Genomic DNA, 23,881 nt, shown 5'->3' on the forward strand with positions numbered 1-23,881 from the left:
TTGGCTTGAGGCCAGTACAGCATGATCTTGCGATGGTGTATACCTAGGTGTGTAGCGAAGTTAGCCATTTCTTGGCTGAAGAAAGGGGGGCCATTGTCAGATTTCATTATGTTAGGAATTCCTGCGATGGAGAAGACGGTGTTGTTGATGGTGTTATCTCTTCAAAAGGAAATCTGGAGTATTCGTCCAAGATAACTAAAAGATAGTCACCTGATGGGAATGGACCGTCAAACATTTTGCCATGGACCTTCAGGTAGTTCAGACATCTGAAGTGGTGAGTGTTTGATCTGCGTTGAGGATGCTTGGCATGGTATACAGTTCGAAAGTAAATGTTCTGCTTGTTTGTCGATTCCCGGAAACCAAACTTTTTCCATGAGTAGTTGTTTTGTTTTCACTAGGCCTTGATGATCACGTTCTAAAGTGAAATTATCATTCAGTGTGTGCCATTGGCCGTTGTGCATAGTGTTGATAATATATTGAAGAATGTCTTTGGCTTTTTCAGCTTTTACTTCTTCTAATGTCATGGCTTTGGGGACTGCATTGTCAGCAATGAATTTGACATGTATCCCAGTGTCGACGTCATCAGTGATTGTAGATCTGTGAAGTTTTTGTGGATGGCGGGACATATAGTCTGCTGGATTTGTTTTTCCTGCCTTGTAAATAACCTTGTATTTGTAGGGTTGTAATCTTAGTGCCCATCTCTCAATTCTATTGGGGGTATTGACTTAGGGTTATTGAAGATCAACTCAAGAGGTTTGTGATCTGTGATCATGTTGAATTCCGCACCGTAGAGATATAGATGGAAGTGTTCACAGTTCCAGACGATGGCAAGGGCTTCTCTCTTTGTCTGTGAGTATCTTTGTTCAACTGGGGTTAATGCTCTACTAGCATAAGCGACAACGTAGGTGTGATCTGTGGTTTTATCTCTCTGAGCTAATATGCCTCCTAGACCAACGGGACTAGCATCGACAATGACGTTGGTTTCTCTGTCAGGATAGAAGTAACTCATTACGGGGCATTCACCAGGTTGTGTTTGAGTGTTTTCAGTGCATCTCTTTGTTATTTTCCACACATCCACTTTGAGTCTTTCTTTGTGAGCTCTCTCAGAGGTTAAGTTGTTGAAGAATAGTTAGGAATGAATCTCGCACTGTAGTTGGCCATACCTAGTAAACTTCTCATCTCACTTTGGTTTAGTGGGGGTGGCATGTCTGTGATCGCCTCAATTTTTTGGGGGTCAGGTGCGATACCTTTGTTGGAATAGAGGTATCCGAAAAACTCAAGGGACGTTTTGTTAAAATGTCACATTTGCCTTTGTTGATTGGAGGTTGTTTTCATGTAGCCGTTGGAAGACTGCTTCGAGGGATCTGTTGTGTGCGTCATCTGTGGTACCATATACCAAAATGTCGTCACTGAAATTTCGAACTCCAGGGATGCCTTGTAGGACCTGTTGGATGGTGTTTTGGAAGACTTCAGCAGCTGATGAGATACCAAAAATGAGTCTTGTGTATCTTCGTAACCCAACATGCGTGGAAAATGTTGTGATGTATCTGGATTCAGGTGCTAATTGTTGGTGATATCCTGAATTGAGATCCAGTTTGGAGAACATTACCGCACCGTTTAGGTCATGAATAATGTCATCAATGGTTGGTGAAATGTGTCTCTCTCTTAATACAGCTTGATTTGGTAACCTCATGTCAACACAAATTCGTATTTTCTCAGGATTTTTTGGTTTTGGCATCGCAACAATAGGTGAAACCCAAGGTGTTGGACCCTCTACCTTTTCTATGATTCCTTCATCTTCCAGAAGATGTAGTTATTTCTCGACTTTCTTTCGAACATGGAAAGGGATTCTGCAACGTGGTTGAGCAACAGGTTTGACTGTGTCGTCAATGTGTAGCTTGACGTGAACATTTTTCAGCTTTCCTATGCCATTTGTGATGTTTGGATACTTTGACAAGAGCTGGTCAGCGACAGAAGGTATAGGCTGAATTATGTTTGTAGAAAGGACAATGTGAATGAGTCCAAGTTCAGAAGCCGTTTTGTGACTGAGCAGAGATCCATGATCTCCTTTAACTACATAGAACGTTGCCTCAGTGGTTTTTTCATGGGCTGAGATGTTTGTAGTTAGCTTTCCTATTAATGGAAGTGGTTGTTGTTTACCATATGGAAGTATTTTCTTGTTGGTTGGTTGTAGTTTTGTTGACATTTTGATTTTGTGCGTTTTTGTCTAGCAGGTTGACTGTAGCACCTGTGTCTATTAGTATATCTAGATGTTGTTGAGCTATCCAGACTTTTGTCATTGGTTGCTTGACATTCGCAGGTTCTTCTGTGACATAGCCATATTCATCATCTGTGCTTAGCTTTACTGCTCTCACCTTTTGTGAGATGTCCTGTCTTTGTCGTAACTTTGTGTGTCTTGCGTTATCATGCTCCGTCCATGGTCTGCTTAAACAACAACGAGCAACGGGCCACCACAGTTCCTGCATGTTGTATGTGGTTTTCTCTGTGTTATTTTCTGTTGGTGATTTGTATGTGCTCTCTTATTGAGGTTTGTTTTCGGTATGGCTGCAACACTTTCAACGTTATTAGCCTGTGTGACATTTTCAATTCCAGCTGCCTGTTGCTCTGAAGTTTCAAAGGCTCTGGCAAAGTCTAGCAATTGTTTTAATGTGAGATTACTGTCCCTCAATGCTCTTCTTCACAATCGAGATGATGTGCATGTGAGTATGAGCTGAGATTTTATTTCTCTGTCCGTATTTGCAAATTCATAAGTCGTTGCAAGCTGTCTTAATCTTGTGTGAAACGCATCGATTGTTTCTCCTGGTTTTTGTTTAGCCTGTCTGAACACATATACTTTATACTCTGTATTACGGCTTGGGCTGAAATATTCAGTCAGAACTTTATCGTAATCGTCACTGTCGCCATTTTCTGGAATTGGGTCAAAAATGTCCTGTACTTGTTCTCCTGCATAGTGCAGTAACATCACTCTTTGCCTGGTCTTGTTTGTTACACCAGCAGCTGTTAGAAATGTTCCAAATCTCGATAACCATTTTTTCCATTTCACTGCAAGTGAGCTTTGATCTGAGTCAATGTCAAATCTTGGAAAATGTGGCAATACAGCAGTAGCATCCATGTTTTTTCGGATGATATTAGCTTTGTTGTTGAGCACGTTTTTAGCTTTCGCTTTTAGCGTTTATTCAGGCGTTAGCAAAGCGTGTGAAGCTGTATAAAGTTTACACACGTGTGTGACATCCACTTTATACTTTTCTGCGTTTTGCTCAGGCTTTCCCTGTGTCTTTTTTTGTTTGTTTTTTTTTTGTTTTGTTTTTTTTGTGCTGGTCAGAGAACGGATGCTGTTGTTTGAGCCCTCTTTTTTTTGTCAGTTTGTCCTTTCTTTTTGGTTTCGGTTGCTTTTCCACGTTACAGGTAGTCGCCGACTTACGACCACGAATGGGACGTACCGGTCGTAACACGATCTGGTCGTAAGTAGAGTAGGCTACAGTACTGTGAAATGATGCCGGAAGCTGGTACGCACTGTCGTACACCGTGGCTAGCGATTGTGGTCGTAAGTTGCATAGGTCGTAGGTCGACGACTACCTGTATTTTGCCTTTTACTCACTCGTCGCCATTGTAATGACCGAGACAACACCGGAGACATGTACGTCACAAGGAGGTTTACTGCATATTTTTACTTAGCAACACTACATGCTCTCTGTTCATAAAACACAACAGCAATCAATGCCGGAACGTTATTTCTTAAAGAGGCAGTACAACACTACACAAATCACCAAAACATTGTCATTCAAAGTCCATAAAAATGTTAAAGGTGATAAAAGTAAAGAGTTCGTCTGTTGAGTTCCTAATGTCAATTAATGTCAATTAAAAATATTTCCTAAACTTTAAATGTATCTTACTGTTTACAGCAATTTGGCAAATCCTGGCATTTTTATTGTATACCAGTATACACAATAATGGAAAAAACAAGTTAACACTGTAACAGGATATAAGCAACTATTCAGAACAGGACACTGGAAATTATAAAAGTAATAAACAAAAAGATATAAACAATATAATCATCAAAAAACTAAAATTGGACTTGATGTTTTTTCTTCTAGTTGAATATATTCGAATATATTCCTAGTAGTGAGTGATTTATTAATGGTTTTAATGTCACTGTAAACAGTATATATTTTAATATGCGTTTTTAACATTTCATTTTTATGTTTCAGATGATTTCAGATAAACATGTATCCGTCAAAACATCTTTTTTGAGGTCTACGAAGCCAGAAATCGACAAAACTCTGACATCAAAAGGAACAAAGAAAACAAAAAGAGGTCCACCATTTATCAGCAAACCAGAAACAGTCTTATTTAAGGTAAATGCACAATGACACATCTAAATTACACTCTCTCAGATGTAATATTATAAATAATTACACTGTTTGTCATTGATGCAGAATGCATTAATACATCACAATGGTGTTTTGCAGGATTTTGACCTTGAAAAGACGTATAAGAAAAAGGTAGTACTTACAAACACCTCTAATGTCACAAACCACTGTAGATTTACAGGAGTTTCACAGAACCTCATGGATTTCATATCTGTAAGGTAAGAATAACAAGATGAGCAAACACAACAGGGCAGGAAGTGAAAGATTTGTAAAAAAAAGTTTTCTATTAAGCCAATATTTCAATATTCATATACATTTGGTTGAACTGAAATTGTTCGCTAATATTGCGTAATATTGATTCGTGGTCACAGTAGATTACTACAGCCTCGAGTCTCCTTAAACATAAACTTAGTACTACTCTAAGTGAATTTTTGTCAAAAGCACATTCCCTATGTATATGCCCACTGTCCAATTTATTTTCAAATTATTTCGAAAGATTATTGAATGCATCTTTTTTTTTAATTCAGTGTGCTTTGTAAATATTTAATCCATGCTTCATAGGGTATACATCATTAGAAATAGAGACTAACGGCAAAATGTATGAGATGATGATCATGATATTTGAAGCAAAAGGCTTAAAAAAGAGAGTGCGGATTTGAAATGAAATGCTTGCACTGCTGCAGTTGTTTATTAATGTACATTATTCGTAGCCTACTGTCAGGTTCAATATCTATATAAGCAAAACCAATCTGTGGAAGTGAGCAGCAGTAATAAGACTCTGCTCTGTTTGCCATATGTCCATGCCTCCTTTGACGCCCCCAGAAAAATCTAAAAACGGCTCTCTTTTCTCTCTCACTCTTTGTTTCTCTGGTTTTTTTCTCTCCTTGTGTTTTTTTTTTGATTTATGCTAGAGCCCCCTTCTCCAGAGTATCAGAATTTCTCTCTCTCTCTCTCTCTCTCTCTCTCTCTCTCTCTCTCATACACACACATTTTCAGCTTCATGTCTCAGTTCACCAAAAGCAGGAAATGGGTTGATGGCACACATACTGTTTAAAACAGTTCATCTATTTTTGTATAACGTGCCGTTTTTTTTTAAGCCTTTTCCTCTTACAATCTGCAGATGACAAATGTTTCTCAGCATGTGCTCATCACTTCCTATTACATCCTCTCAGCCATCTTTCACATGCAACAGATGTCAGATCTGTCCATAAATCAGATTTCATATTTGAAAGCAGGACCCCCTCCCATTTTCCTTTCCTTTTAACATTTATATAATTGAACAGGTGACATTTAGGGGTAAATCAGCAGATTACTTAGTGTTCTTAGTCTGTGAGCCAGTTTATTAATTAAATCTTTACATCTGAATTTGTGACCTTGAGCCCACTTGGGATAAATTTGGCAGATTGTGTTACTTTCAGTCTGTGTTACTTTGTGAGCTAAATTTAACTGAAAGACAGACTGTTGTATGACGTGAAATGCTGAAATAAAACAGACCGTGAAAAAGTAGAGACGGAAAGACTCTGATATATTCTGAGGCATTAGAACTTCTGCGAATCTAACCAAGTTGTCCTCCCCTGCCGAATTTAGCAGATGCAGTTCTGAAATAATTATGCTTGATACTCATTGACAACACCAGAATGCTCAAAAGGGTGCGAATGTCAGTGATGCCGGACTGAAACTGCAGAGCGTAACGATTTCGAACTTAATGAGCTTCTGGCTGGTTAAATCATGCTGGAGATTTGTTGTGTTCTTAAGGCTTGGTAATTTGAATTAATATAGATTTATTTTAATAGATCCATTTATAGTTGGTTTAATCCTGAGCTTTGGGAAGTTTGTTCTTTCCATTTTTGCATAGGTTTCCTTCTAGATCTCTGCTTTCTTCCCAGCTCTCTATTACATTTTGATCGTGCCCGAGCCAAAATTTATTCTAGTTTTAGAAGGGGTCTCTGATGTGATCTAAAATGCCTGTGATGTTTTTTCTGATCAGGGAAGAAGCACATAGCACACAAAAAGTGGCACGATTGTTCTTCAGTTTGATGCAGAAAACAGACAAGTATTTATATACATTGGACAAAGCCTGAGCTAAAATTGTTCCTTATTGGGTAATGAGCCATGGATGTGTGAGCCCAGACAATGACATTCTGTATACCTTACATATTCGCATCGTAAAGATCCTATAGACACTGCACAGACCTATTAGGAATTTGTGCTAAGAGAACTAGCATTTGGCCCTCTTAATACTAACAATGCCCAAAAACACGCCAGTAGGTAAATTGGTTATGCTAATAACCCCTTAGTGTGAATGAGTGTGTGATTGCATAGTTCCCTGTGAAAGCCTGGCATCCCATCCAGGTTGTGTTCCCTTCACTGCTTTCAGTGTTCCCAGGATAGATTCCTGAAGCAGATACTGAAGATGAATGGACGTTTTTACAATATTTTCTATTGCACACCTTCTCTACTCGTGCCTAAGGGAATCTGCACCAGATCGGCATACCAGTTTCACAACCCACATTAAGTCTGTACTCATGTTTCTTCTCCATGTACCTGCTGAACTTTTGTGGAATTGATTTATGTGGGTTTTCTACTATGTACTTGCGTGGACATTGATGGATAAACTCTGGTTAAAAACAGCAAGAATGAGAACATAAGGAGAGTCATTAGTGCACTTGTAAGCAGTTTAAATGTTGAAGTATTGAGAGGCAATGGTGAGAAGAGTTCATGACTGTGTGAGGTCAAGAGTGAGAGGTGCCTACGCTTCTGTAACAGTGTGAAAAATGCTAAAACAGCTTCAGGAAATCTTCAGAAGTGTGAGAGAGATGAAAACAAATGAAAGGAATAGATTAAACAAACACAGGATTTTGGGAACACCTGGTACCAGCAGAAGCAGTTTTTATGATACTGGACACTAGCCATTTATTTATCAGCCGTCCATGCATCTAAGTATTATTCTTTTCACTGCCACAAAAATGCTATTTTGATTATTGCTGTATTTTCTGATAACTGAGGCTGAGCCAACAGCTACAGGCACATGAATGATAGCCCTTGATCCTGCCTTTATTTTTCAAATCATGAACACTATTTTTTGTTCATGTGCCACAGTAACAAGTATTAGAAGTCTGTTATAAGGATCAGCCATTAAACCTGCATTTCCTCAAACACTCTCTCATTGTTAGAGGAATAAAAACAGAATAAAAAAGATTATACTTATTCAGTTGTAAAAATATATTCTAGAGTTACATGTCATGTTTCTTAAGTTTTTTTGTTATTACTAAGAATCCATAAAAACTGGTGTGATTATTTGTATGTATAGTTTGTATATTCTTTAATTGTGTCATTTCCTAGCTAATCTAATTCTCTTTTGACTTCAATTCAGTTTCGAGCCTCCCGGGCCAATGTCAGCAGGCATGGCGTGTGAACTAGAAGTTGCTTTCAGACCTTTAGTAAGTACTTTTATTACATTTTCCTGTTCCAATCTATAGCTAAGGATTTGGAGAATGAAGAATGAAAAATCTTGCTGAACAATAATTGACAGCCCAGATTTAAATTGCACTCTTCAATATATTAAAATGAGGGTTCTGGTGTGGAAAGAAAACCGTGTTAAAGCACAGTTATTACTTTTTTCTAGAAGCTGCAATTTCAGCTTGCCAAGTGCATTTAAGGGAATCATCATAGGACATCACACCAGCATGTTAGGGTGAATTTCACAAGGTTAAAGCTATATATGGAGTGCATATACTAAGAGAGTAAATGTGGAGAATCTTTTCTAGATAGGTTACAACTATGAAAACACTAAGAAATGGCTCTGTCAGATTTACTGAAAAGAATCATAAGGCAGTTTTGAACCATTATGGAATTTATTTTACTTATGCTGCTTAAACATTGAGTCTAATTACTTTTATAGCACAGGTTTTAAATGCATGACCCTGCTTCGCACATTTTCCTGTTTCCATGGTATAAGACCCTGTTTCAACTAAAAAGCAAATTTGAGTGATTCCTGATTTAAAGGGTGGGTCAGAACAGTGAAAACACAAAAAAATTGCAGAAGTTGGCCTGTTTCAGGACTAGAGTTAGAAATAGAATTTTAAAGGAATTTTAAAAATCATATTTTTTCATAAGCAAAAAAAAAAAGGTTTTATAGGAAACTTGTATGGTATGGGTTGATCTGGATGTCCTGATCTTGGACTAAAAAAATTACTGTCACTGTACTGTATACTAAATTGTTTTGTATACATTTTTACAATAAGCTTTAATGCATAAATGGCTCTTATTTTATTCAGCTCTCAATGAAAATAAACAAAAATGGTTGCAGTTACAGTTATGAGAAATGTCTAGACCTGCCAGTGGGTCATGGGAATTGAAAGGATGAAACACTCAGAAATCCAGATGTTGACTATTCTTTGTGCAACATGGCTAATTTAATATTCTTTTATACACTGAATGTTCAATCTCCTTTAGCTGAATGAAGATTTGGATGGCAAGATCCATTTTCAAACCCCCACTGGCCCCTTCTCTGTCACAATCAAGTGCAGAACAAAAAAATGCGAGGTGAGGACTACTGTCTATTCTCTTAGTGATAAGATGGTGCTGTGAGTGTTTTATTTTTTTCCAGGAAGTGTTATGCCTTTTGTCTCTTTTCCCCAGATGGTTGTTGATAGCAGCCTCATTGACTTTGGCACGCATGTGGTCGGGGAGACAATTTCACGGGTAATCACCCTGACCAACAGGGGGGCACTGGGTACTCGCTATTCACTGGCTCCACTCCCCACAAACTGCCTTCAGTTGCAAAATCTATTGCACCATTCCTCTTCTAGCAAGCAGGTAACTTTTCTAATTAGCCACCAGAACAAACACATCAACTTAACATTTGCTTAATGACATTTCTTAGTATTTAAATAATAGTTCTACTATCAGGAACCTGGTGACAGCAACAGTGTAAAAGGTGCTGCTCAAGAGGAAGAAATTTATCCAGAGGGAGAAAACACCAACTGTGGTGTTCCAACAGAACAGAAAACAGGTGAATCAGATCTACAGTTTGCTTTGTGAATTTACACTATGCAGTGATGAACAGTTTTCCATTACAATGGGTTTTTGTTTATTTGACTAATAATTCAAATTAACTGTGTTTCTAGGTACATCCCTAATCAGCTCTGACACGTCTGTAGGTGTTGAGGCTTCAGGAGCTGATGGTTTGGAGGAGAGTGAGGTTACAGAGGTTGAGCAGGGCTGTGATTCTGAGATCACTGAATTTAGCATTGGGGAAGTAAGTTTCTTCCTGGATGTGTGGCATGTTTATTTTAAGAGAGAAACTTATAAGGGTTAAACTTTCAGGCACTAAACTTATAGATACTAATGTATAAACTGAAAATGTATAACCTGTTTATCTCTGTGAAGCTGCTTTGGGACAATGTCAATTGTTAAAAGTGCTATACAAAAAAACTGAATTGTAATGAATGAATGTTTTTTAAAGGTTTTAAAATGTAAATACAACATAATGTTTATATATATTGATACACATTTTTTTATTTTTGCCTTTTAATATGAAAAAGATAAAAAGATACTCCGGGGACATAAGCTACTGAAAACCAGTTTAACTACCTTTTATAAACAGATTTTTCTAGATTAATGATGGGTCATTTTTGAACGATTTGTTCATTTTCTATAATGTGACTCGGTAGGAAATGTTCAAAAAGTTTGTTTATGCAGACATGTTGGGGGATATGCTTATATAAAGGAGCGAAATGAACTTTATGTCTCAAAAAAAGATTAGTTCATTTTAATCAATGAGATTTAAAGAACCAAGTTACTAAAATGATCCTCAGCATTCTCCTACCGATAAACCCTAAGTCTCAATCTCAATCAGGCCTCTCTGACTTTGTCTCCAAAACATCCTACATGCGTGGTCCCTTTAATAAATTTATTTCTAATCCTGAAAAAGGAAAAAAGGAAAATCTCAGCATCTTTAACTCTGCTACCTCCAGCTCTGACTTCTATCTTTAGTCAATGCCACTGTCTATAAACCCTACAACATTGCAGGTCTGACCACAGTCCTATAAACTTTCCCTTACACTCTTGCAGATACCTTTCTATCACAAATTCACACTCTTGCCACTCTTCTCCACCCACTCCACCCTGCCTGCACTCTTTTCTTCACTTCTCTAATACATTCTCCATTACTTTGCACTGTTGACCCCAGGTACCTGAATTCCTCCACCTTCTCCACCTGCAACTGCACCACTCCACTGCCCTCCCTTTTATTTACACACATGTACTCTGTCTTACTCCTACTGACTTTCATTCTCCTCCTCTCCACACGTACCTCCACCTCTCCAGGCTCTTCTCCACCTGCTCCCTAATCTCACTACAAATTACAATATCATTGGCAAACACTTTAGTCCATAGAGTCTCCTCTGACCATGTCCATCAATCAGTACATCGCCACTGCAAACAGGAAAGGGCTCACAGCCGATACCTGATGCAGTCCTACCTCCACCTTGAACCAGTCTGTCATTCCTACTGCACACTTCACTGTAATGTCAGCATAATTGTTAAACATTATCTTTTGGAAAGCAAAACACTGCAATCCTGTCCTAATTTAGGGTTATTTTAGCCACAGACATATTTTAACAAGAAATTGTAGACTAGCCTGACATTTTTCAATCAAATATGTGTCAAATAATGACACATGCCATACTGTACATGCATTTATATCACTCATGCAATACCTTAGATTTCCAAATACAGCAGCAGACTACACAATAATAATGATTTAATTTTCATGTTTTTTTAGAGATCCACATTGCAGAAATGTCATATACTACAATGCTGAACATGTATTACACCAATTACTTTTCATTTCTTTTATCTAAAATATGTAATGTTACATTTCTATTCTTTCACAAACTATTCAGACTTAAGTTAGATTGATTAATTTCATTCTAAGCAATATTTTAATTTATGCTTCTAGCTAGCTGTTCTGAGATCATTTAATAATGATGTTTTTGTTTCTATACTGATTTGCAATTGTAAAACTGATGGCAACTGTAAAAAATGTTTTTAAAATTAAAGAAACTAAAGAATTCTGGACCTTGGTGTCCTCACAGATAGTTATGGCCATTGGGTATTTCTGCTATATATATTTGTAATTTCTCAGTGTATGTGTTAATGACCTGTTGATATTATAAGTGCTCATTACACTGGAGCATGGATATGTTTATATATATATATATATATATATATATATATATATATATATATATATATATATATATATATATATATATATGCAATTTATATATATAATATGCACAAGCACAGCCAACCTGGGTTAACTGCAGAAAATTGTGATCAATTCTTATATCTGACTCATATCTAGGATTCAACTTGTAAAAGTATTGTGTATTGTTATACTATTGAATGTTAGTCCAGAGGTGCTGCAGTTTTTAAGCTACTAAAAGTTATCAATGAACTATTAAAGCTAACATGAACCTTATCATAATTTTCTCTTCAGGTGCTTGAGGGTGAAGTGGGGCCTTTTGGTAGCATCAAACTGCCCATCATTTTCACACCAACTATTCCAGGAGAAACTAAACTTGATTTTAAGATCACCTTTTCACAACCCAACTGTGAGGCGGTAAGGATTACTGCAAAATGACTTTTAAAATGAGTGTCATATGGTCTTAACTGAGAACTGACCAAACATTTTTTTATATCTAGATTATGATGTCAGCCTATGGAGTGGCTGAGAGTGTTCCTGTGTGGGTGACCAAGCCGAACATGGACCTAAAGATCTGCATGTACAATCGTCTTTACCAAGACTGCATTGAAGTGCAAAGCAGGTGGGAAAAGATTCTTATATTTTTGGTTCCATAATATATGTGTGGTGGCCTGGGAAGCCTTTTTAACGTAAAATCTTTGAAATTGTCTTCATATAACAAAACTTATGGCATTTGACAAATATGAGTTAAGCCTTAAGACTGATCACTGCTGGTAAAATAATAATTGATTACTTCAGGGTTTTTTTTTTTTTTATATTTAGCAGTTATAGATTATAGTAGTGTCCACAATGCTCTATCTGAATATTGACTATTTACAAACAAAATCTATTTACAACTACAATTTTTTCAAAGTTATGTAATTGTGTAAAATGTAAATAAAAACAGAATGCCATGAATTGCAAATCTCATAAACCCATACTTTATTTAAAATAGAATATAGAAAACAAATCAAATGTGTGAAATAAGGACATTCTGAATTTAATGGCTGCAACACGTTTAAAAAAAGTTGGGACAGGGTTATGTGTACCACAACTACATCTCCTCTTCTTTTAACAACAGTCTGTACACATCTGGAAACTGAGGAAACCATTTGCGGTGTTATGCTTTATGCATTCTATCTGCTTGACTGGTGTTCTTTGTCGTATTTTTCATTTCATGGTGAGCCAAATGTTTTCATTGGGTGAAAGGTCTGGTCTGCTGGCATGCCAGTTCAGCACGTGGACTCTACTACTAATCCATTCTGTTGCAAAAGACGTAGTATATGGTTTAGTGTTGTCTTGCTGACATATGCAAGACCTTCCCTTAAAAGATATTGTCTAAAACGAAGCAGTTGTTGTTTTCAGCACAGATGGAGACTTTCCAGGAGTGCAAGCCACCAATTCCATAGGCACTAATGCACCCCCATGCTATCACAGAAGCAGGCTTCAGAACTAAGTGCTGATAACAAATTGGATGTTTCCTCCCCTCTACAGCCCAGAGGACATTGTGTCCATGGTTTTCATGAATTATAAATTTTGATTCTTCAGACCACAGAAAAGTTTTTTATTTTGTCTCAGTTCTTTTTAAATGAGCTTTGGCCCAGAGAGGGTCGCAGCATTTCTGGATCATGTTCACATATGGTTTCTTCTTTGAATGATAGAGATTTAACCTGCATAGGGGTCCATAGTTTCTGGGGGAGCGTGAGTGGTGACACTCTGTCTCTGAATTTCATGAGGTCCAGCACTCGTGAAAGCAGCAAGGAAGGAACTGCTGGAATGTCGCCGACTGTTTCTTGGCCTCCTGGAATTTCTCGACAACTGTATTCATTGTATCTCCAAACAGGCCAGTCAGCAGAAAGGCTCTATCCCTGTCAGACAAATCTGACAGGGTGAACCAAAGGTGTCTGTGTGTAGAGACAAGGGCAGACATAGACTGGCCAATGGCCATAGCGGTCTCTTTTTTGTGGCTCTGAGAGCCAGGTCTGTTGCACAGCGCAGCACTTTAACCCTGTCACTGTCCATAGGCACTCGCTTATTGAGCTCTCGCAGCAGGTCAGCCTGATAAGCCTGTAACACAGCCATGGTGTCTATACGCCTTGCCCATCAAAGTTGAGGTAGTCCTCAGAGGTTTGGTGTGCAGGACCTTAAGGATTATTATAAGGTCACCTTAGTGTGCAGTTCTGGGGAAAAAAGGCAGACCCAGACGTGGAGGTTGCAACATCTGTTGCAAGAACTGCTTACACAGCTTACTTAGGGGACGTTGTTTCTGCGTATCGGCTGGCCAAGCGATCTCCAGCTTGGCTACAGCATTAGTAACTACCTCCAACAGTTTCTTAATCTAAACTGGCTGTGGGGGCGTGTCCTCAACGGGATTGCTGGCATCCATACCCTCCCCCTCCTTGGAGGAATAGAGGTGGAGCCCAGCGCTCTCTGTACAAGGGGAAGAAACCGCCGAAAGGCATGATTCCAAACCCACTGGATCTGACAGGTGAGGCAGAAGAAAGAAACAGGCCCATCTCCAAACCCTCTGCCAGATCTAACTACGAGCCCCTTGTCTTCAGTCGCGAGGAGCACACACACCCCCCTCTAGGAGTGCTCTATGGAGCTGAGCGTCCGCACAGGCATGCGGCAGTAATGAGAGCAGCCGGCTCCCTCGAGAGCCGACTGAGCATGCTCCGCTCCAAAGCAAGCGACACACAAACTGTGCATATCCCCCTTCTGTGATAAAGTGGCTTAAGGAGGAACTAACAGCCGGAAGACTGCTTGCTATCCATTCTCATAAAAAATTTAAAAAGTTTACTGCACCTTACCTTTGTAGAACAGACACACACTGACCGCTTCCAGAACAAACAGAAGCTAGCCCTGGCTCCACCACATGTGTCTTTATAGCTTCCTGTTCGTGACATCACCCTGTCGATGACAATGCACCGTCCCATTGGACAGATTGAACACGTAATTCAGAGCGTGATCACGTGGTTCCCAAAGCGTTGTTACGCAGCTCGAGTCCTGAAAGGTAACCTAATTAGTTGAAAATGTTATTACATTTATTTTTTTTTACAGAAAAGTAACACTTACATTTTCAGCCTTTTGTTTCACCATCCTAACTTTTTTAAAACGGGTTGCAGTCATCAAATTTAAAATAACTTTTTTTTTTTTCTTTTTTTTAATTGGTACATTTCCTCAGTTTAAACTTTTGATGGTTATGTTCTATTTTGAATACAATAATTTCTTTTTTTTTAGATTTGCAAATAATTTCATTCTGTTTTTATTTACATTGTACACAGCATCCAAAATTTTGGAAACGGGTTGTACATTTCATTGTTTGAAATAACAAATTAAATCAAGCAACTTATAATTATTCATTAACTTCATTAACATTAACTGGATGAGGCAGGATAACATAATCCCAAGGTCTCGAACGTAATTACGTCGAAAGCTTTCCACCCTTGACTTATTCTATGAGATTCTACCTACAGTGACTGTTGGAGAAATCCTGTAATAGTCAGTAGAGAGCTGACAGCACACAGACATCCAGTATATTCTAGCAGTTTATTTTGAGTAGTTTTCATTTAAACTTTTTCCACCATGTTTAATACAGCAGGTGTGTTTCCTATTGCCAATTAGGCATACACAGAAGGGCTAATCTCATTAACCAGGTTTGCCAAGTTTCAGCAACATTTTCCAATTTACTCCTGAAAACTACACAAAAGGTCTGAAACTAGCTGAAAAGAATAGGCTTTGGAAAATAAATATTATTATAATTATTATTATTATTATTATTATTATTATTATTGATATTATTATTATTATTATTATTATTATTATTATTATTATTATTATTATTATTATATAAGACTTATTTTAGAAAATTTAAATTTGTTGAAGATACCCCAATATGGCAACCCAAATAACAGAAACTGTTCTGCTCCTTCCCGAACATGGTTCCTGTGGCACATCTCTTTTATTGCTTGATTCAATTCCCATATTTAACCAAAAGGTGCAGTAATAATTATCAACAAAATCTCAATATAATGTAATGTCGATATAATGTAGAATATTATATCATATATAAAATATGATTATATCTGTGAATAAACAGCTGAGCATGCAACCAACAAACTTCACGCTAACTACTTGTGTGTAAGTATTTGCAGTATAACTCATATAAGTCATATAAGTCACATAAGTCAGGATTCGTTCAAATATTGGGAACGCTTGCATATAATAAACAAACCAGGTGCAAAATGAAAACGATCATGAAGAGGTGCTTAAAATAGGGCGAAGCCTTTGAAAAGCATGGTCACTCATCCATACTCACAATTATCCACTCGGACAAGTGCTGAGACAATGCTTATTAGGATTTGCATCTTTGAAATTACACTTATCTGTCAATAGTGGACACAGGCATTATTATAGCAGCATTTTTAAAATAAAAAAAACAGGTCACCATGGCTAAGAATCAGGACTACATGAATATTAAAATGCAAAAAATCCTGAAAATACAACAGATGCATTCAGTTTTATCCATCATGTCATTTAAATTGATTTGACATTGATTTTTATATATTCTGTAGATACATGGAAGTTTCCTGGATAATGCAAAAATATAATGAATTTTGTTTTATGTATTTTACATTTGCAATAACTGGTGACTAATGTTCGATGTGTACAGTGTGTGTATTTATAGTTTTACTATAGGTAGCTGTGTGGGTGAGCATTTTTTGTGCATGTTTGCCTCTGTGTGTATGTTTTAGGGTATGTGGGTGTTTGTGCATTTATATGGGTTTTATGTCATGCTGCTAGATCTGATGGTATTTTTGAACTTACAACATTATTACCACGTTTAAAAGACAATGCTACAACCCCCACGAGGACAAAACCCATGCAGAGTATGTTTACTCGCACTGTCACGCAGTAAATGCTCAACAAACGATTTAGAGCTGTTGATAAACTGAATTTGCGAGTGTGTGAGTACTTCCCTATATGTAAATCACATGATTGAAGCATTGAAATTAGAGTGAGAGGAATCAGCCGAACTAAAACACTCTGACAGAAAATGTTGACATTGAGCTCAGTGCTGTCTGAAAGCAGCTTAAAATAAGCCCTTCATCCTGTCATCTTTGCCTAGTTTAACAGGCCTTCCTTACTGAAGACCCCTCCCACACACTCACACTCAAACACACACACATGCACACGTGTGCACCCTTCCTCTTTCACGAACATACACACACCCACACAAATGTGCACTGCACACATATAAACCCACGTTCACAAACACAACCCACCTCTCCCAGCTGACACAAACGCAAACACACATGCTAGGCGCAATCGTTTGCTCCGTTTTCTTTTCCCGTTTCTCCTTTTTTTGTTCTCCCTGTGCACTGCTTTTGATTTTTGCAACATATTTATATATAGTGAACAGTTTGTGATCCTATACTCTACATCATCTGACACTTAATAACTAGCATGGATTAGGCTAAGTAGGCTAAATTTAAAGTGCCTGTCAACTTATATTTATAGCTTCTAACTGATATCTATAGCTTCTGTGGCACATTTAAGACCAAATATTTCCTTTTGGAAGATTTCTGAACTAAATCTGTCTGCTTTTAATCTTTTATTACTTAGGAACTTGTGTTTTCCTGGGATATTCCCTCACAACAGACTCTTGTATTTACACTGAATAGTGAGCAGCGTATACTGTAACCTTAGTTTTTCTTTTATATATTTTATATTTTTCTACATAGCCACTCTTGTCCTTTGAATGATTGATTGTAGCAACCAAAGTTGTACTTATTACTCAACTGCCAAATTATAAATGCCTATACAGCAACACTGGGAAAGTGCCATTTTACATAATTGCCTATAAGGCCTAAGGTGATTGCAGGTTTTATACTGGAGAAATATCAGAAATGAATAATGTTTGGCCTAAGGATCTTTGTTATAATTATTATCTGTGGCTCACCCACACTCTCTTAACTCTTTCAAACTTAACAGATACTTACCAGATACTTACCAGTATCAGTTGAACTTCTTGAACTCACAATCCCACATAAACATATGTTTAATCACTATTTCCTGTTTATTTTCATTGTTATCTGCCGTTTGTCCTTCAACCTGAACTTAATACATATTTTATGATTACAATTAGAACAATTTTTTTTGTTAAGGGGACTCAACAAAAAAAAAGGAATCTTTTCCCACGTTCATCCAAATCCATTAAATTAAAATTAAAAACATGCAGTGCCTAAACATATAACTTTATATAACTTTTACTGTGTCAAATAAATAAGTATTTTCTGTGATTTTATATTTTATTAAAATCAATTTATTACACTGCCCATGTAGCCCAAGAGGATTTTTCCTAGTGTGTGGATGCAAACAGAAAAAGCAGTATATAGGTCTTCCTGCCATGATCTAAATATACATGATTCTAAATATGCATGCATTACAGTACCAAATCCTGCTCTTGCACAAGAGTATCAACCACTGATAAAAAGCAAAAGAGCTTCGCTTGTTTATAAATCATTTGGTTTCGTTCTGGAGATAGAATGGTGGTGGTACATAAGGAGTGTCTCCAGGTTACGTATGTAACCATGGTTCCCTGATGGAACGAGACACTGCATCAACAACGTTTTGTTAGCGCTTCCGCGTTGTCCATGCTCTGAATCACATGTGTAATCAGTCCAATGGAAAGCGCGGTGTCACGAACAGGAAGCTATAAAAAGCACATGGAGTAAAAGGGAAGGAAGCGCTGCAGGGATGCCGGCAGTGTGGCCTGGAGATGCAGCGTCTCATTTCCTCAGGGAACCATGGTTACATATGTTACCTGGAGATGTTCCCTTTCAGGAGCTCAAGCTGCGTCAAAAACGCTTGGGGGAACAAGTATACAGTACCGCCAGACTGACCAGTCCCTGCCTACTGTGTAAGATCACAGCTAGGTCAAAAGATAGAGGGGCCAGGAGTGGCACTAAGGTCGAGGTTCAAAAACCTGACAAAGGTCAGCGGGGTGGACCAGCTTGCAGCGTTGCAGATGTCTTGGAAAGAAGCTTCTGAGGACCAAGCCTTAGATGCTGCCACACTCCGGGTTGAGTGTGCTCTGACCCCAAAAGAAGCTGGGCGACCAGAGGACTCATAGGAGGATGAAATAGCATCCACAATCCATCTGCTGAGAGTCTGCATGTTTGCAGGAAGACCTCTCTTTGGAGGGCCATAGCGGACAAACAGTTGATCCAACTTTCTCCACAGACTTGTGCTGGCACCAGACACAGTCGGTTTGGCTTTTCCTGGTCTGGGGCCTGGGGCATAACAGGTCATGGGATGAACTAGGGCACCTTCGGAACTTACCCTAGTCTAGGGTACAGGAAGGCACTGGCCTTATCTCGAACATCGGTTACCTCGATGCTTTTTGGCAACCCCCTAGGACATCGACATAACCGAGTTCCACTGTACTTTTAATCAAGTGAAGGGTTAAGGGAGGACTTTTACTGGAAAATAAATCAAGTGTATGTCTACTTTAACTCAAGTACATGGTTTGTGTACTTCGTCTACCACAGGTTTTGGTAGCTACAAGATAGCTAACAATAGTGATGTATTTTAATAAAACTGAATCTGATGGTCTGAAAGGTCATTTTTATAGATTTAGCTAACAAATGTATCTATGTTGATAGATTGAAAGTAAATACTGCAAATAAATTCATTTACTGTAGTGAAATTGTATATATTTTTGACATAATAAGCTGTGCCCAGGGGTTCAGGCCACCATCCTGACTAGAAAATCGAAGGTTATTTTTTTGTCTTTGTCTAGTCAGAGGTCAGAAATTACTTTGTTATAAGTTGCAGCAAGACATAATGCAGGGTCTGTTCTGTTGAGAGAAATGCTACAGACGTGGCATGCTGAGACATGAGGTTTGTTAATTTTTTTGCATGTGAAATCATAGATTTACATTGTGTTTGGCAGTAAGTATGTAAGCCACCTCAGTTACTACAATAATGTGGTCTCAGAAGTAGTTCGGTGACTAGGGCATAGCGTACCATTAAAGTTTTCCATTTATATCCACAGAGTGCCGCTGCCCTTGCCTGTGGCACATGCACATCTGTTGAGTTTTCTACTATGTAGGTCACTTTCCTGAAGGCTTGAAAATGAAGTGCTGACAGCATAGTGCAATGTCAGGGAATTTCTGGCTCCTCATTAAAATATCCCATCTCTTCTTCCCTTGAGAAACTGCTGAGGTTTGAAGGACACTGCACAAGTGCTTACTTACATATGCATAGTCCGCACATAACAAAATAAGCTATTCGAATATGTATTAGGGCTTGTCTTCGTATACAACAACCTGAGCAGGTTGCTCTTTCTAATTATGACGTTATAAAACTTTATTTTTCATTGATGACAGTCCTGCTAGTAGTGCAGAAGTCTCTGAACTGGACTTATTTTGACCTGTTTTTTTATTTACTGGAGTAATTTCACAACCATTTACATAAGCTTAGGAAAAAAAAACTTCCATCGACAGTGAGTCATACAGAGAGCTAAGCTTTTGGCATGGTGCCGGCACGGTAGTAGGTGTGCGTAGTCAGAATTCTATGGAGAATATTCCTGTGATAGAGCCCCATTTATATCCCTCAATCTGCAAGCTCTGTGCCACAAAGTGGATTCCTCGTAACATTTGGGTCACCTCAAAAATGGTGAGAAAAGGGAACACGGTACATTATGGGGCTTTTAATGCCTATTCAGGTGCTTTGTGTGTAACGTTGCTTGGTGTGTTACATTACTTGTGCTCAGTTTGTGATTTAAAGGTTTCTTTACTGTACAAGTCTAGTGTGTGTATTGTATGTGTTACAGCTTCCAAGTAAACACAGGAAATGATGATAAGGTGTTCAGCAAAAACAGGACATACTCTCAGAGAAAACTAACTATAAAACCCTAATGGTGCTTTAAAGGAGAACTTTAGTTATAACTGTACCACAATGCTTGGGCTTTACTGTATATGTATGTGTGTTTCAGAGCCAGTACAGCACTCAGATTGACATTCGACATTTGTAAAAAACTGAGGAACCACATGGACATCCTGCCTAAAACAGCCTACATTCAGGCAAAGTCCAGCTTTCATGCCCACCTCAAATTCCTGCCCAGGTAACCACAAAGCCCTGCCATTAGAAACAGAAGAACGTTCCTCTTAGATGACTACATTATGAAATATGTGTATTATCATTTTTAAGGGAGGGGTTATTACCCCTGGAGAGACCATTCCCGTCAAGATAGAAATGTTTCAACTTACCATAAAATTAAGCAGTTTGAATAAACTTTTATTGAATTTTAATGATTTTTGTAAGGGGAAAAGTTGCCATGACTAACCATGGCAACAAAATTCCCCTAGAGATATAATAGAGCCACTGGTTTTTCCTTTCATTTTTTTTTTTTCAATTTATATGGAACTTGTTAATTTTTTTGTTAATTGTTGAGGCATTTTGGTTACTAAGAAAGTTTTGATGTCCAGTCTCATGGCTTTTCACAACAAATATTAATAGCACATTTGATTGATCAGACTGTTTTATCTTAAACAGGGATTAGAGCAGAATCTCTGTCTTCTTTTTCTATCCTTTCTATCCTTGCTGCTCTTTACTCACCCCTCTTCCCTCATGCTTAAAGTCCAGTTGCAAGATTTGATCTGACTTAGTCAAATGCTTATATAACTCGCTGCAGTTTTTAAATTTTGTATTGTAAACAATGCTTTCTGTTATTCTATTTTCTTACCAATTATTACCATTTTTTGTGAATAAAATAGCTCTTTGCTGGGTGTAAACATAGAAAAACACATTCATACACAAAATCTAATGTATTGGGGTTTTTAAACAGATAGCAAAAAGCCATATAAAGGGTTTTAATACATTCATAGTTTTAGTTTAGGGTTTTTTATTTATTTTTTTGTCACATATAAGTACGTTACATAACAGTGAAATTCTTTCTTCACATAAAGTCAGAGCATAGGGTCAGCCATGATTCAGCACCCCTGGAGCACAGAGGGTTAACGGCCTTGCTCTAGGGGCCAAGAGTAGCAGCTTGGCAATACTAGGGCTTGAACCCCCAACACGCACCAATTTGTTTGATTCATTTTATATAAAAAGTTTGAATTGTGGTTGGAGTCCCTGGCAGAGTCTATGTTCATACCTTATCAGAATCAAAATACTTTATTGATCCCGTAGGGAAATTGTTGGTTTGCAGTTGCTTACAGTAAAATAAACATAGGAAATAAGAAAAAGAAAAGAAAAGAAATGTAAATAAAATGTAAATTTTAAGTTAAAAATTAAGTAAAATGTAATGTGTGGCAGCAGTAAAACAGGTGGCAGAAAAGTCAGATTACAATGATAGTTATACAAGTTATTCCACATATATTATTATTATCATTATTATTATTATTATTATTATTATTGTTGTTGTTATTGCACTGGAATTATTGCACATAATTGCTGAAGATCTTAACAATATATAAGTGTTGCATGGAAATCAATAACTATATCTATCTCTATATAGATATAAATAAAAAATAAAAAAATGGATTAGCACCATATTCCAAGCTATCTGGACTTTTTGGATGTAAACCAAACCACATATTAGTGCTGGGACAGGTCTTGGGTTAGCATGAGCAACCAATTCAGAATAGTGAGGAAAAGAGCCTGGAGAAATGAGTCATTTCTACTGTAGAGCAGTAAAAAAATGCATTCATTTGCTCCCCAACCACAAAACTCCATAATCTCTTAGTAACGTTTGCTTTCAGTTTTCAGTGATCCTCCAACTGCTCTCCAAACTTCCCAAACTCGGGTGTGCACAGCTCCCAACAATACAACACTCAGAAAACTGGCCAAAATAATGTATCTGCATGCAAGACTTTTATCTTTTAAATTGACATAGTATTAAATAATGAAGCATCATATCAGAGTAGAATAAAGGAGACAGCCAACTGTAATATTAATGAACAATAAATTACTGCTTTATGAATATTTGACACTAGTGAGATCTTTCAAGGATGGATTTAAAATAAAACATTTAAATGTAAGTACTGCACAACCAATTATTAAAAATGTATAGGCATTATTTTTTATTTCATTTGTGATGTGTTATCTGGACAATCGATCTAATCGCCTATAGTCAATAGTCAATATAGTCAAAGCATCTTGAACTACAAGTAAGCTTTAAATCTGTCTTTAGGAAATTTGTCTTTATGTCGGTTGCAGGACTAGGATTAGGCAGTAATAGCAATAATGGAAATGGTATTCTACTGATCATTTGGATGGTAGCGTGGGGTGCTTTCATATCAGAAGCCAAAACTGTGCTACAAGCCTGTTTTTTTTCCGACAGATGGGACATGTGACGCCCCGCAAGGCTTTTCCGCAGCACCACGCCAAGCTAATTCAGGAGTGACTCTCCCACCGAGACTCCATTAACCGAGAACAAGCGATTCTTTAAATAAATCGGTGCTAGTGTGGGATTGATAACACCAGTGTAGAGCTCTCAGATGGTAGCATGGATGGGGTAAATGGCACATAGATCCTAGACTGGGGACACCTAAATGTAGCAATTTAGGCTCATCAAAAATCACACCATTGTTCGTAATCTTTTTATCGGATTCACTTTATTTATATTTTTTGCTATCGGTAGGATGCATTATTGACATTTAAAATCCACTTTATTACCTAACTAAGCTAAGGTCCTTTTTTTTTTAAACGAAATTTCGATTCATATTTTTGTTAAATATTGCTACCCCAGTGGAGGAGAATATTTTGAATGCATTTAGATCTATTTGTCAGGAGGTTCATAAATACAACAGGCAGAGCTCTAGTTTCTGCTCAATGCTTCATCTTAATAAAGCAGTATTACACCAGGCTTTATCTCTTTGGTGTGTTTGGATCAAACCCTACTGTTAAATGCTGTATCTTATGTAAGAAAAAAGAGGTTTATTAGCCCTGCGTGAATTTGCAAAACTCATAGCGAGCTCATTATATTAGAAGGTCTTGCATAATTAAAGGGGCATTCACAACAGTTAGGATCAGCAATTTTAACGACTTGCAAAAAAGAATTCCAAAAAAAAAAACCTGCCCAATTATATCTTGTAACTCTGGCTACAGGAATTTCCTGTTCATATGAAACGTGCTTATTGAAAGAACAATAGTGCCAATACCAATGTGTTTACACAATTCCCATGACATGAATACTTGCATTCATTTCACTTATACAGTATAATTT

At 37.6% G+C, this 23,881-nt stretch overlaps 1 protein-coding gene across 1 annotated transcript in view; it reads left to right on the forward strand.

Moving 5' to 3' along the window:
- Positions 1 to 23,881, forward strand: part of cfap74 (cilia and flagella associated protein 74) — a 58,846-nt gene that overhangs the window by 18,097 nt on the left and 16,868 nt on the right. The window contains 10 exon segments of the mRNA XM_046870910.1: positions 4,230 to 4,376; positions 4,491 to 4,609; positions 7,765 to 7,831; positions 8,847 to 8,936; positions 9,033 to 9,209; positions 9,291 to 9,405; positions 9,521 to 9,651; positions 11,899 to 12,021; positions 12,105 to 12,226; positions 20,645 to 20,773. Of these exon segments, the coding sequence (XP_046726866.1) occupies positions 4,230 to 4,376; positions 4,491 to 4,609; positions 7,765 to 7,831; positions 8,847 to 8,936; positions 9,033 to 9,209; positions 9,291 to 9,405; positions 9,521 to 9,651; positions 11,899 to 12,021; positions 12,105 to 12,226; positions 20,645 to 20,773 (1,220 nt within the window).

The sequence above is a fragment of the Silurus meridionalis genome, chromosome 17 (genome assembly GCF_014805685.1).
Source record: "Silurus meridionalis isolate SWU-2019-XX chromosome 17, ASM1480568v1, whole genome shotgun sequence".
In the NCBI taxonomy this organism is placed as follows: Eukaryota; Metazoa; Chordata; class Actinopteri; order Siluriformes; family Siluridae; genus Silurus; species Silurus meridionalis.